This window comes from Vipera ursinii (assembly GCF_947247035.1).
Source record: "Vipera ursinii genome assembly, chromosome: 2".
Lineage (NCBI taxonomy): Eukaryota > Metazoa > Chordata > Lepidosauria > Squamata > Viperidae > Vipera > Vipera ursinii.
The window spans coordinates 194830534-194846417 of NC_139513.1; the positions used below are offsets into that span (position 1 = coordinate 194830534).

General features: G+C 39.4%; 1 protein-coding gene across 4 annotated transcripts in view; it reads left to right on the forward strand.

Annotated features, from left to right (window-relative positions):
- Nucleotides 1-6664: 6664 nt before the first annotated feature.
- RBPMS (RNA binding protein, mRNA processing factor) overlaps nucleotides 6665-15884 on the forward strand; it is a gene marked incomplete at its 3' end in the record, with an annotated part of 123406 nt that continues 114186 nt past the window's right edge. For all 4 annotated transcript variants that reach the window (XM_083357301.1, XM_083357302.1, XM_083357303.1 and 1 more), the window contains exon 1: nucleotides 6665-6937. In XM_083357301.1, coding sequence (XP_083213427.1) covers nucleotides 6875-6937 — 63 coding nt within the window. In that variant the 5' untranslated portion in view covers nucleotides 6665-6874. The remainder of the gene's footprint in view (nucleotides 6938-15884) is intronic.

The window sequence follows — 15884 nt, forward strand, 5'->3', positions numbered from 1 at the left end:
ATGTTATCTCAGCAACAAACACTGCCAGGAAAAATACATGTTGAATCCCCTGTCTTTTTCTTAGACTAGAGCATTAATTATCAAGGTAGTTGTGTGAAAACAAAAATAACATTAATAATAATAACTGATTTTGGTGTCTCATCTGCTATAGATGTATTAGCTATAGTTTCTATTGTTGTGTCACATATTGCTTTTAGCTGATATATCATTTGTGATTTTAAACTATTTCTTTGTTTGGAGATATATCAAAACATGCGTAAAACATGGAATTCATAGCAGCATTAGGCTCTCTGCTACAAAAAAACAACAACAACCCTGCTCCATATTGCACATAGTTCAGTTTTGGTCTTTTCTTTGTTCTTTATGAGGCAATGATTGTGGGAGACGTCGCTCCACTAACACCTAATCAACTTCAACTATGTGAGCGGAACAGAGAAAACAGACTGTAATGACATTTATTCAGACAGAGTTGGGAAACGTACCAAAACTATAACTGTAAATACTATAACTTACTAGACAAGTGTTTGGCAATTATATAAATACTGGCAATACCCAAGCAAAAACGTACAAGAAATTGTCTTCCAGTCATTAAGAAAAGCTAGCCTCCCCATTGACTTCCTAATATGGTCTGCTCCATTAGACTGCTGAAGTCTTCCCAGCGTGATATACTACATCTCTGAAAAGGAAAGCTCTATCTATATTCACAGGGATTGCCCCTCACTTACTGTAGAATCAGATGCCTTTGTTTTAATCGGGCTGTTTGGCATTACAGTCCAAGAATTGGGGACTTGCTCCTTATGTTCCTAGATATTTGATCAACAAAAGAACTGTGCACTCTCCAACAACAGGAAGAAATCCCATACAATCCCTATAAACTACTGAGGCAGATTACCAGAAAGTGCCAGTCTTATCCAGTGCTTTTTTTGTAAAAGAAAAAGGTGCCGAAACTCACACATATCATACAACCCGCCTTGCCTACCCTACAAGGTTCCATCCAAAAAAGGTGCCGGAACTCCGTTCTGAGCGTTCTATGACAAAAAAAAGCCCTGGTCTTATCAAGTTATCAAGTTACCAGTTGTCTTCCGGGTGAGGTTCAAGGTCTTGGTTATGATCTTTAAGTCCCTACATAGCATGGGTCCAGGTTACCTCGGGGACCACCTGCTGCCGGCGTCAACTCCCCTCCGCCCTGTGCGTTCCCACAGAGAGGGCCTCCTCAGGGTGCCTCCAGTCAGGGAATGCCGACTGGCGGCCCCCAGGGGGAGAGCCTTCTCTGTGGGTGCCCCGGCTTTGTGGAACCAACTGCCGGTGGAGCTCCGGATGGCATCAGACCTCCGAACTTTCCGTCGTGGCCTGAAGACCCATTTATTTGAATTAGCTGGTCTGGCCTGACGGGGGATTTGGGTTTTAAATTGTTGTTAGAATAGTATTATTGTTTTTAACTGGGCATTGATTTAATCTTTTTTAACTTTTGTATTGTATTGTATTGTTATTTATATGCCCTGTGAACCGCCCTGAGTCCCTAGGGAGAAGGGCGGTATATAAATAAAATAAAATAAAATAAAATGTTCCCCCCGCCCCTGCCTTGACTCTTTTCTGATCCTGCTATTCTGGAAAAAAAAGAGTCATTAAAGCATTGGATCCTGAAGCATTGGATTCAGTACTGGTTAGTATCTCCCATTCTTTTCCCTCGTAGTACTGTTTGACATGTGCAGTGATTTGCCATTCATTTTTACTATATGTGGATCTGATTCATTTGAAGATCTACAGTACTTTTAGCAATCTTGAGAAGATGACTAAGCATGTGGCATCTTGCTTGAAATGCCACCTTTTGTATCATGGCCAAGGAATCTTGAGGGAACTTTCATTTACTTCCTTCCCTAATTTCTAGAATTCTGGAGTGTACAAAGTAAATGCCTTTCACATGGGGACGATCTTATCTGGCTTCTGAAGCATCACACTTGAATGAGGAATATAGACTAAAACTTAGACAGGATTCTTCTGTACGTGTATATACAGGGAAGATGTGATGCAGGTCATCTGTTTTGCCAAAACAAAACAGCAATGTTTCTAATGTTCTAATGATGATGATAACTTTATTGTCACTTTGAATGTACACCAATCGGCATACATCAAAATAAAATTTCGTTGCATACAGCTCTCAAAGGGTCACCACTTCCGATATATACTCCTTGTTCGGGGCCCGCTCAAATTTCACATTGTCCATGTGCAGCTGGTTTAAATTCTTATACCTACCTGCATCATTTTCATAATTACCATGACTGGAAAAAGCATATACTGTATGTATCCATATATTTCTCCATGTGGGGCTAATAATTATTTTAAAGGGAGAGTGGGGTTTGCAGGGGGAAAGGGCTAAAATCTTCCTCCATATAGAAAATTGTTCTGAAATTTCTACCTCCTTCATGGTGGCTTTCAGTAAAGAACAGTCGAATTTCCAGTTGTGGAGTCCAATGCCACACATCCTAGGTCTGTTTTAGCTCTTAAAAGAGCCTATTTTAAACACTCTTTTGATCCATAGTAAAATATTGTGAAGCTGAAATGCCTACATCAAAAATAGATGCTTCAATTTACATTTTGAATGTGTATTCTCCCTCTCTCCCCCCCCCTCTCTCTCATAAGGCAGCTGAAGATGCAGCCTTCTTTCACACACATTGAATTTACAAACTGCAAGGATTTCAAAGGAGTTGCATGTTCTTTCCCATCAATAAACTATGCATGAAAGAGTCCCAGAGAAATGAAGAATCATTACATATCCTTTCTGAACATCTAGATTTATTTTTGGTGATGGAAAGACAGACATCACATTAACAAACCTCACTAGAGCAAAAGACATAAGCAAAGCAAGAGAATCATTTTATTTATTGGAATGTTTAGACATTATAATTAAAAATAACAGGGAAGGTCATGAACTTAAGCTAACCAACATGATTACATCATTGTTTTCTAAACATCACATCTTATTCACTTTTTTTTCTGAATTGGAGTCATACTTCATTCTTGTTCAGGGAAAGGAATATATATATATATGAATATGTATACACTATGATTTACTGTTTCCCAAGGGCATCTCCCTCCTGTGTTTCTCTGTAAGTTCCTGATCTGGATATGCCCACTGATTGGATAAAGACATGCCCAAAGACATTATTCTCAGGAAAAGCCACAAAGGAGATCATCTCTGAAGATGAATAATTGTTCTACATGCCTACATTGCCAATGTTTTGAATTATTCATCATGTTTGGTGTGATATTGCCCAGAAACTGATTAGAAGGCAGGGTCATGAATTGTATAAGGCTGCAGTGGATAATCTCTCTTTGGGGGGGCAACATTTTAGGTTCATGCCTAAATTTACTACTTGAACCAAGTTAGCATGTTCTGACACATATTTTAGAATTAATTAGCTTCTCTTTTTTAATGACTGCTTTAGAATTGGTTCTAATTTGTCACTAAGAAAAAGTATAAAAATTATAAGCGTCACTTGATAATTAGGAACAATAATAATAATTAGGAACAATAATAATAATAACTTGATAATTAGGAACAATCCTAAGTGCTACTGATTGAAAGAAGTGTAAATCATGGAATTCTTTAAAAGACCTATAGGTAATCCTCGTATAGTGGCCATAACTGGGACTAGGAATTCAATTGTAAAGTGAAGCAGTTACTTAAGTGAAAATGTGCTTATGATCTTACTTCAGCTTTCCTTTGCTTTACACACCGGGAAAGATCAGAAATGTAAGGATTGATTACAAAGCTACTTTTTCATCACCATCATAATGGTGATGAAAATGGTTGCTGTATGAGACGGTGGTTGTATGAAGATAAACTTTACTAATTTTTGCAAACCAAGGCAGGAAGCAGGGGTAGTTTTAACTACTACTACTACTACAGGTAGATGTTTATTTCTCAAATTCACTTCACTTTGAAACTAAGAGGAACACTGCAACATTGCATGCATGTCAAATATAAGCGGGGCATGATTTTCTTGCCGGTAGGGCTGCTTTCTCCTTTGCAGAAAAAAGGACTAACATTGACCACATATATTTTTATTTTTATTTATTTTAATTCCATTTATATCCTGCCCTTCTCCGAAGACTCAGGGCGGCTTACAAGCTTAGCAGTAGCCTTCATTCTATGTATATGCCTGCTTATTAGGGCTTTCACACACACCCCAAGCGGCATTATTACAAAGTCAGCTTAATTGCCCCCAACAATCTGGGTCCTCATTTTACCTACCTCGGAAGGATGGAAGGCTGAGTCAACCTTGAGCCTGGTGGGATGCGAACCTGCAATAATTGCAGGCAGCTGGTGTTACTTAAGGAGGCATTAGCCCACTGCTCCACCAAGGCAGTGTGTCTTACATGAGATAGATTTATTTTGGCAACATAAACTGATGCAAGAAGGGAAGGCACCTCATCCACTTTTCTTGTCATCTGTTAGGTACTCTGTCTGACTTATTGGGGGGGGGGAAGAGGAATAAATTAATTTTAAAAAATAGTAGGGAGTTGCCATGCAGCAAAACAAAGCTCTAGCACTGCATGATAAAATGCATTTTAAAGTAAACACCACAGGCCCTCTTGGAAGTTAAAAAGAGTGGATAACTGCAATTTGTTTAGAAATGTGTCCACCTGCAAGAGCATTGAGGGAGGTAACCCAGGTGACAGCAAACAGTGCAGGAAGGAAACAGGCTTGAGGGGGTAGTGGGAGCAATGTCACACGCTTGGCTTTCAAGAAGCAGTTTTGTGACTGGCCATGCTCCCAAGGCAGCCGTTTTGTGAGTACAGGTAGTCCTCGACTTACAACAATTCATTCAGTGACCATTTGAAGTTACAACATCAATAAAAAAGAGTGACTTATAACCATTTTTCACACTTAAGACCATTCTCCATGGTCACACGATGAGAATTTGGATGCTTGATAGCTGACTCATATTTATGACGGTTGCAGTATTCCGGGGTCATGTGATCCCCTTTGGTGACCTTCTGACAGGCAAAGTCAGTGGGGAAGTCAGATTTACTTAACAACCATGTTACTCACATAACAGTCGCAGTATTCACTTAGCAATTGTGGCAAGAAAGATTGTAAAATGGGGCAGAGCTCCCTTAACAAACATCTCACTTAAGCAACAGAAATGTTGGGCTCGATTGCGGTCGTAAGTCAAGGACTACCTGTATCCGTCATGTCTATGGAGATTCTGTCTTCCAGGTCCCGGATGGTGCTTTTTCTTCTTTTTTTTTCTTTGAAAGACGTTTCCCTTCTCATCCAAGAAGTTTCTTCAGCTCTGAATGGATGGTGGGGAATGGAAGGATTTATATTGAGGGTGAAGGTTTGTGTCAGTGCTCTTCTGTTTATAAGGGCTTCGGGTGTGGGTGTGTGAAATGAGGGCTTTGTGATGAGTCATCAGAGAGGGGCTTGTGATGGGTCTTGTGATGGGGAGGTTACATCAGGTCAGGGTCATTGGGAGGTGAACTTCTGGGGGGGTGCTTGCGTGGGTTGGTTGAGGGTTGATGTCGTCTCTGGTTGGCTGTGTGGTTGATCTGGATTCTGAGGGGTTTGTAGGCTGGTTATAGATCAATGTGTCTATTGATGGAATTGCTTGTGGAGGGCCAGGATTCGATGAACTCACGAGCGTGGCGGTTGGTAGCGTGGCTGATGATTGTACTATTGCTCCAATCGAACTGGTGTTGTTTAATGTCAGCGTAGCGATTAAGGTTTTGGGATCGTGGCGTTGACTGCCAGCCAGCGTTCGTGGATCCCGGTTTTCAATTGACGTGATGTTTGTCCCATGTAGGATTGGTTGCAATGGTTACGGTTGATTTTGTAGATAACATTGCTTCTTTCATCCTTCCCTGTCTTGTCTTTGGTCCTGGATTTATATTCCTTGCAGACGGCTGGCCATTTGCATTCTTTTAGACCAGGGGTCTTCAAACTTGGCCCTTTTATGACTTGTGGACTTCAACTCCCAGAATTCCTCAGCCAGCCATGCTGGCTGAGGAATTCTGGGAGTTGAAGTCCACAAGTCATAAAAGGGCCAAGTTTGAAGACCCCTGTTTTAGACAGTCCTCGGGGCCACTTGGAGGTTTATCCTCAGGGTCCCCTGAGTGGCGCAAATGGGTGTGGAGCCACCTTAGACCTGAAACCTGTTGAAAAAGCACCTTCGAGAAGTATCCCTCGTGGCATCCAATCAAAATGGGTCCCCTACTTCCAAAAGGCTGGCCTGAAAGGGGCGCTCAGAGAAGCAGGCCGGCCGGGTTGGAGAAACCCTGACAGCTGATAGGCTAATTCGGCAAAGGCATTAAGGCTTCAAAAGTTATCAGCCTTTTAAGCGCCTCCTTCCTCCTCCTCCTCCTCTGCTGTGCCAATCTCCACCCTCGAGGTCACACTTCACGTGCTCTGGCCGGGGGGTTTTCGAGGGGGAAATCTTATTTTTTTTTTGCACGCGCGCGCGAAATTCTTCTTCCTCCGCGCCCCGGCGGCGTCCCAAGAAGCCAGCGCCAGGCGAGGGAGACACCCACTCCGCCAAGTAGAGCAACTCGAGGCGCGCAGGCAAAAAAAGCTGGGACTCTTCCCCACCTTCTTCCAGAGGGGGAAAAAAAAAAAAAAGCAGCGGCAACCGCCAGCCGCTCTCCGCCTCACGCTCGGGGCTTCTCGCTCCGCCATTCCGCCAAGAACCCCCTCTGCACGCTTGCTGAGGCAGCTGGCGGTAGCCAAAGGGCGCGAGCCCCGCCGCTTCCCCTCCCTCCCTCGCCGCGCCTGCCCGTTTTGCGACCCCCCCTCAGCCCTAGACGCGCCGCGGAAAGGCGAGGCGAGGGCGAGGCGAGGCGAAGAGGGCATTTCGGGCCGGCGGAGGAGACAATGAACAGCGGCAAAAGCGAGCAAGAGCTCAGCCCGGCCGAGGCCAACTTGCAAGAGGAAGAGGTACCTGGCCGCCGAAGGGGTAGTTTAAATTGGCTGCCTTGGGGGGGGGGAGGTTTCCGAGCGCGGCGTCGCTCGCCACGGGGATATTGGGGAGCCCACGGGGTGGGGGGGGGGAAAGAAAAAAAGTTTCGGGGCATAAAGAAGCGTCCAACTTCCGAGCGGGAGCAGCCTCGCCGATGCTGTGCGCTTTCTGATCCTCCTCCGCCTGGGGAGTCCATTGACACTCGGCTCCGTCCGCTTGGGAAGGCGAGGGAGAGAGATTGCGCAACCTTTGCAGAAACGAAAGGAGCTTCGGGTGTTCCGAGCAGCATCGCTTGTGGACCGGTCTTGAAATTCTAGAAGTTGGTGGAGACTGGGGTTGGGACATGTATCTTGGCAGATTGAAACGAGGGAAAATATCCTATTGTCTGTCTGTCTATCTATCTATCTATCTATCTATCTATCTATCTATCTATCTATCTATCTATCTATCTATCTATCTATTATCTATCATCTGTGTATCTGTCTGTCTGTCTATCTATCGTCTGTCTGTCTATCTATCTATTATCTGTCTGTCTATCTATCTATCTATCTATCTATCTATCTATCTATTATCTATCATCTGTCTGTCTATCTGTCTGTCTATTATCTATCGTCTGTCTGTCTCTCTATCTCTCTATCTCTCTTATCTATCATCTGTGTCTGTCTGTCTATCTATCTATCTGTCTGTCTGTCTGTCTATTATCTATCGTCTGTCTATCTATCTATCATCTGTCTGTCTATCTATCTGTCTGTCTGTATCTATCGTCTGTCTGTCTGTCTGTCTGTCTATCTATCTATCTATCTATCTATCTATCTATCTATCTATCTATCTATCTATCTATCAGTATAGTGGGGTTTTTTTGCCCCGTTGTAATCATGTGTTTCTTTTCCTGGTTTTAGTGTCCACCGCAAACTGCTGGTTTAAAGCAGCATATTCCTTTAAAAAGCCAGGCGCCCAGATTAATAGATAACGTATCGAGCGCATTCTTTTCCGATGAGTTAAGATGCGGAAAACTTGTATAAGAACTTGGGGTAAATTTTAATCCGCAATGTCATATGCAGGAGAAAGTGAAATCAAACAGAATAAAAAGGAGGTTAGTTATGGATCATTTGCAGCTGCAGGTTAGCAGTATCCCGTGGTTTAGCAGCCTGGTTTTGTGAATGTTTGGTCTGAAATAAATATTTCCAGGGAGGTGCGTGTTTTCTAGGTGTGCAGCCTTGCACGCATGTGCCCAGAAGTATCTTTTGACATTATAACATAACATTTGCCTTTATAAAATGCAGTTGTTTAAACGATACGGTGACAGAGATTCAAAACTCAGTCTTGGAGCACCAGGACCTGATGTTGATTTGTGAGAGAAACTTTTGTTTTTCCTTGTGACTCTGTCAGAAAAAAAAAATGTAACTCATAGTTTTGGCAACTTGGTAAGACAGTTACAATTAACTACATTAACAATACACACATGCATATACAGGAAGAGAATTTTATCTTGGGGAAAAATAATACTCCCCATGTAAATAATATTTCTAAAGCATATAGCAATCTATTGATTGCAATAAATAACTTTTGCCACACTAACTGGTTACCAAGTGATAATACCATGTAGATAAAAATACTGCTTATTTAGATATAAATTAAAAAAAATCAGAAAATAAGGTTTTTATGATGTATTGTAATCTACAGTATAAGACATTTTAAAAAAAACTTAGAAACTATAATTCATCTGGATTTATTTTCAGAGCTAGTAAGATTTGGTATCTTTATGAATATTTACTTCATTTTTTTAATCACACCTGGGAAAAGAAAGCTCATAATATTGTCATCATGAAACCTTCCTACACTGTGAGCAGATTTCATGGTTTTATTGTAGAAGTTTGAAGTTCTGGAACGGGGAATTGTTAAGAGGATATATCTGCATGGCTATCAGATAAGGCATATCCTTTCTTCCAGTAATGCCAATTATGGGGCAGGTTTGCTTTTAGAAACAAAGCGAAGAACATTTTCAGAGGACCTAGAAGTAGGGAAATTCTTAAAGGAACACTATTGCTGCAGCATTTCCGAAGAAGTGATATTCAAACACTGACTCTCATTACTTTCATAGTAGCAGGGGATAAAGCAGGCAGCTCTTTTTTAAGAGCCTCTTGTTTTATAGGAATATCAGACAAAGAGAAATAGGTTAATTTAAGATTCCTCTCCAGTGTTATTCTTTAGTATTTGTTCTGTAGGGTTGAGTTGAATTTTGACATGGATTTCAGGAAAAGAGTGGTGGTTTTAAAAGTTGCACGCTGAAAGACGACTCATCCCCATGAACTCTGCAACACCTTTTTGGAATTGAATCTGAAGTGCTGTTTGGCTATTTACAGCAAAACCAATTACTAAAAAAAAAGAACGAAAGAAAAGACCATGCTTTCCTTAGAATATCTGACTCAAGTAAGATTTGATGGATAAAACTAAATGTGCTTCTAAGATGTGCAGAAACTGAACACATTATACCAAGAAGGTTTTTTCCCCTTAAGATATTTAAAAATAAGACATATGTTCATATTTAGCTTCCTACAGCTGCACAGTCTACAATAATAATGCTAAATCTTGGCAAATGAAAGTATGGCATAAATGAAACTGAGAATAAGTAATGGGAACTATAGTCATTCAATTGACTTTGGGTGATACAAACCAACTTGGTAATTTAACTGCCTAGTACTCTTGAATTCTCCTTTTGCTTTTACCCTATAAGTGTGCTTACCTAGTTAACATACTCAGTATATCATATTTTGTAGGGATTCTCCCATAGAATATACTGATATTCCCACTCACAACATTGGGAATGCAAACTAAAGGGTCAAAATCTTGGTCCAGTGGAGGGAAGTGTTTCACCCTTTCCCCAAAACTATTTTTCAAAATGTGCTTCTTCCTAAGGCTCCTGTAGTAGGATAGCAATACAGGGTCCATGTCTGCAATGACAAGCTAGATAAGTGTGTTTTAGCATGTTTTGCCAATCCAGCCCAGGTAGTCAGTTTACGATTCAGTGAGGTATGTGAAACTTGAACAGTGAATTAAACAGGTAACCCATAAGTGAAGAAGTGGAAACCATGTAAATACAAAGCTAAACCTCTATGAAGATTCTCAGTCATCCAGGACATGGTTGTCCCGAAGGTGCTTTTTCAAGAGGCAATTGGACTTTCTTGGGGGTTTTTTTATTGAAAAGTTTTACAGTACATTTTTGAGTACAAAACCCCTCCCCCTCCCCTCTCCCCAAACCTCCCCAACTCTCCCCTCCCCTCCTCCCCCTCCCCGACTTCCCAGAGCTAAATACAGGGTATAAAAATACAAAACAGACATAATCTAAAATATGCAAACAACAATAAAATATTAAATTCTATCGCACTTTAACTCTTAATAAAATAACTACAAGCTAGTTATACATCATATAAATCCGCTACTTATTCAAATGCTAAGTGAAACTTTTTAGACCCATATTTATTCTGGATATAATCAATCCATCTTCTCCACTCCACAATATACTGTTGCGATTGGTCTTTCAAATACGCTGAAATCTTTGCCATTTCCGCCAAATTGGAGACTTTTAAAGTCCATTCTTCTATAGTCGGCAGTTCTTCCTTCTTCCAATATTGCGCTACTATTTCTTGGTTTTTTTTTAAGACCTTTTGCTTCTCATCCAAGAAGCTTCTTCAGCTTCAGATGAGAGAGAAGCTTTTTGGATGAGAAGTGAAACGTTTTCAAAGTAAAACAAAGTCAAGTTGCCTCTTGAAAAAGCACTTTTGGGATATGTAAATACAATAATCCAACATAGTTCTTTGTTCGTTTTTCCCGAGCATTAACACTGAGTATATGTAACATGAAGGGTTATAATATCAGTACTCTAGAGCCATTTCAGTAATCAAACGAAGAATTCTTAGAAATCAGAAACTGCTACAATGAGGTACAGAAAAACATTGCAACATATTGTATCTTGTCTAATTTTACAAAAACAAATCTATGGCTAAAATTAGACATGAATCCAAGTTTCCATTTCCAGAGCTTATGTGTTTCTAATATACTATTGTATCTTCAGGATCAGTTACGAACTGAAGAGTCTTCATGATTATTAGTGGGGATGTGCTCGCAGTTGAATTATATGCAATGTAGACTGGCTAAAACTGATTGTGTAACCAGGATAATACATGTTCAGAAAAAAGATAATGGTACTGTTAACATTAACATTTTGTTAAACTCCCCAAACTAAAATCCATGTCTTTGTTTCTTAAAGTTTGGAAAGTCCAGCCTTTCAATTATTCTAACAGTTTCAAAACAGTAGGCTATTTCTAATAATGTTAAATGAAACATCTGAAACTATATTAAATGAAAACAAAAATGCATAAGCTATTTAAGGATTTGATAGTAAGTTTTGACCTGAATTAATGCTGTTCAAAATCAGTCTAATTTCAGTTTCTAAAAATTATTTTACTTCTAGCAGATGGGCTAGAAGGATATGTTTAATTTTTGGGAACTTGGGCAACTATTCCCTTTTTATAATATTACTGAGGGGATAGCGGTATCTTTACCAAGTACTAATATTTCTTGTTACTATACCAAGGGGTTTCTTAGTTTTCTGAGTTATTATGCATATAATACAGATTTTGCTACTATAGATTCTTGGTGGTGAATTAACGTGAATTTAGTGTGGGAATTAGCATTTTTCTTTGGAAAGAATTCCAAAATTGGGGTACCACTACTGAAAATTCAGTAACCTTGGTTCTATACTATGTGACAGGACCTCTTCAGCTGAATAGAAGAGAGAAAAACCAAGATTGGTTGGTTCTTACTGCTTTTGCCTTAATTTGTTGTGTGAATTCAGTCAATGTGGCTTGTAAAAATGGTTTGCGGTTTAGGATATCATGTGAATTTAATCAAATCCCGACATGGTATGAAATCTTAGCACAAACAATGTGTCCCAAATTGTTTTGCAGGTGTGCATATGGTTGGCAAGAATACCATTATTTCCTCACTATAATTTTGCATTGATTGACAAATAGTGGTGTGCTGTTTTGGGTATGGCTTTAAAATCTGAACATTGTAGAGGTAGCTTATCCATCAAAGGAAATTGCTATCAAATGATGGTCACCTGCAAAATACTAAGGAGCACTAGTTATGCTTATGGATCTCTTTATCTTGTTCTCTCCAGGCTTTATGTCCCTAGACCTCTCTGTTGATGCTATCCGTAAAGCTTGGACACTTTCCTTCTTTGTTAAAAAGTAATTGTACAACCTCTCCCCCTCCACGCAAGAAAGTCATAGTCTCAAAATTCCCCACGTGGCCATTGACTACAATTCTCTCTTTAAATGTTCTGAGCAAAATCAGAAAGTGCTTACCTTGCATACATGCATCTCACACTTGACTGCCCCCCCCCACAATTTCTAATGTATGGATGTCCATCAATGTAAAGTAAATGAAATTCAAAAATAACAAACCGCCCTACATACATACTTGATTAAAGCAAAACCAAACAAAAATTTATTACTTTCAATTTAAAGAAGTGTATGTTAATTTAATCTTTAAAGCAGCTACTAGAATGTATTAAAATGTATTCTCAAAATGCACGTGATGTGCACGCACGCATAGATATTCATGCTTTTTGGGGTAAGTAACTTTATGCAAAATGCAGAGTAAAAAATAGAACAGAAAAATATCAAAAGTGGGAGATAAGAAATCAGAGGGATGCCTAACTAAATCTAGTTTGTATCAACACTATTTTACTTGTGTCTTTTTGTCTTGGGAAGCTATCCTTGCTCCCACTATGTCTATACATTGGTTTTGTTTCTTTTCAGTTTCTCCTCAACCCCATTCAACCACAACTTTCTCAGTCTTCTTTCTTTTCCACCCATTCACTTTCACATTGTATATTTTGCTTCACAAGTCATTCTTTTTCACGATATTGCCCAGATCACCTCAATTTACTCCTTTTTTTCATACTGTTTATTCACTATTGTATTCATGCCACATCCATTCGTGATTCTCTTTATTCTTGTTAACTTGATAACTTAAAATAGTTCAATCTTTTCAAATACCTATATTTAAAACATTGCACAACATTGCTGTTTCTTACTGTAACTTTGTAATGAACATTCATTAACTAATGCAATTTGGAACCAATAATAAATTTATATGTCTTGATATATCAAAAGTGAACAGAATTCATCTTGCCTTAACAGAAGCCTGATAAATGCAATATGATCACATACCCCAAGACCCTCTGAAAGGAATTCATTTTTGCTGTGCAGGTACTCCTTGAGTTACAGCCCATAATGTAATCTGCTCCATTGAACTGCCTCACTTAATGAACCCCCCCCATCCCTGCTCTCCCAGTGCAATCATAAAATGAATGCGCCGGTTGTTAAGTGGAACATGGGGTGTCTCAGGTGGGGGGAGATCCTGGGAGCCTGTAGTGGTCTTAACGTGAAACCCAATTGTAAGTACCTTTTGGGGAAGGGTTGTTGCTAAGTGACCAGTCACAAGTCGAGGACTGTATTGAACTGTACTCCAAAGCTGCTCCCACAGATATGGTGTAATTGCTGTGAAGGCCAGATGGCATTTAGTCAAACAAGTTGCAAAAATGGCAGTGATGACTTGAGGAATGGACTCTTGTAAGGAAGGGAGAGGACCTTTAAGAAATTATGGTTTCCAGGCTCTTCAACGTTTTAATATTCAAGCAAATACTCAGCATTGGTCCTTGAAATAACCTGGCAATGAGTGCACCTGGTATAGCATAAAAGACAAGTTGTTAGCTCTAACAGCTAGCCAGTTATGATGAGAATAAGAATCCTTTACGGAAGAATGGCATTGTAGAAATGAAGCTTCAAGGGGTATCCCACTCAATTGGTAGCTATTGACAGGAAATTATGCTTATGATAACTGTATAAATCAACTCTCCCGAACATTTACACAGGCATTTTATAGTCTCATATACAACATAATCTACATGAAACTTTCTTTTAAAAATATTTGAAATAAAACCATGCTTGTATGCATGGACATTTACTTGTTTATTATGCAACAACATAGGCATCATTAGAAGCAAATGATGCAAGTTATGAAATTTGTATTGTGTTATGTCACGTTGTGAATGATCTACAGAATATTGTATATGTCATTTGAACAGTAATGTGTGAGGTCACTGCGCAGTGCAGACACCCGTGTGCCACATATCTGTTGTAACCCAATTATAGGAACATTTCAATGGAACTGCAAGTATGCTGCAAGTGTATTTTACTCCCACATAAGCAGGTATAATACTAAAGCATAATAGAAGTAACTTTTCTAATGGTGTTGTTTCCTCTTGCCACTCTTGCCCAGATCATTGTGTGTTTAAAACTAGATGTAGACCATTACTTGCTTTTGGCTTTTGCAGTATTATGGTCTTGTTTTCATTCTCTGAGATACTGGAAAATATTTGAAATGTGTATTATCTTTTAAGCATGCTTAAATGAATCCAAGTTTTTTATGCTTTGATCTATGGTGTATTATTTATATGCAAGATCTTTATAATACATTTTTCTCAATCCAGAGGGCTAACTAGGACTGGCCAGAGCAATGGACCATTTTCAGCCATAGATCACTGAGTGATTTTGAGAATGACTTTCTCAGATTAGACTCTTTGCTGTGGGGAAAAAAATAGGATGGACCATAGGGTGGCCACCTTGAACTTCTGGAGGAAAGATATAAAATAAATCTAACAAACAAACAACATTTAGTACTTCAGGGTTATTGGGATTGGTGCATCTGTTGATATGATCCAGGATTGTCTTTCTGTGGTCCTTTGGGCCACAGTATTGCATTAATCCACCACATGGTGCCCACACTACCAATGTGCTCATTGACACTTCTCTTGGCTTCTTCATGCTGCTTGACTCATCCGATTTTTTTAAATTAAAATCCTTGGATTTAAAAATAATGGGAGGTTGCAATAGTTTGCTTAGCAGTTATGTCCACCTTCCCAGAAACAGGACAGAGATAAGCAGAGGTAGGAGTGTTCCACAGAGGGAGACTAGAGTGGGTGGAAGATAGAATTGTAGTAAATTGGTGCCTTGTAAATGTTTGTGTTTCCACTGAAGCATTTTGTCCATAGTTATTTTGCCAGAGTGTTCTCCACATTTGGAATCTGTCTATAACTGTCCCCAAATTATTTCCCCTAGCATAGGAGATAGTTCAGCTCATCTGCCTTTGCTGCTAAAACTTTCATATATTAGTAGCAACAATTCCTTTCCCTCTTCTGGTTCTTTTATTTATGTATTTGAGTGCGTAATGGTTCCTGTCAGACATTGTTGAACTTCATTTACTTTCTGTCTAATTTCCTGGCCTGTTATGATAATTCTTCTTAGTCAATCCTCTGGACTCATGGAAAATGCAAAGGAAAGCAAATTGTCTCTAGAGTCCCAAGGATATTTGCATTTCCTTGGATTTTTTGCACGAATAGAAATATTTATTTATATTGCCCATTTTTAAACTTGATAGGACATTTCTTTACCACTGGTTGTAAATTTGGCTTATTTTGAGGTTTTGGCAGAATGATATCCAACTTTCCTAAAGCAAAAACAGACTGAGCATAATCTTTAATGTATTAAAATTCATCATCTGAATGAAGAATTACCCTCATTTGGCAGATGTGTTTTCATGGATGAAAATCCATCAACTGCATGAAATTTTAGTCAGTTGGAAGATGTATATGGCTGCAGAGGAAATTAAAGTAGTGAGGTCACTTATGTGGCTATGAAATGCAAATAATTCTGAATAAAACTTTAATAGGTAGAATAAAAGCACAGCAACTATTCACATAAGCAGGGAAACCATCATTTCCATTCAGAAGATGATGGTTTCCTTTCACAAAGAAAATTAAACTTTTTGAAGTGATCTGTGTGAAATTGTTTATCA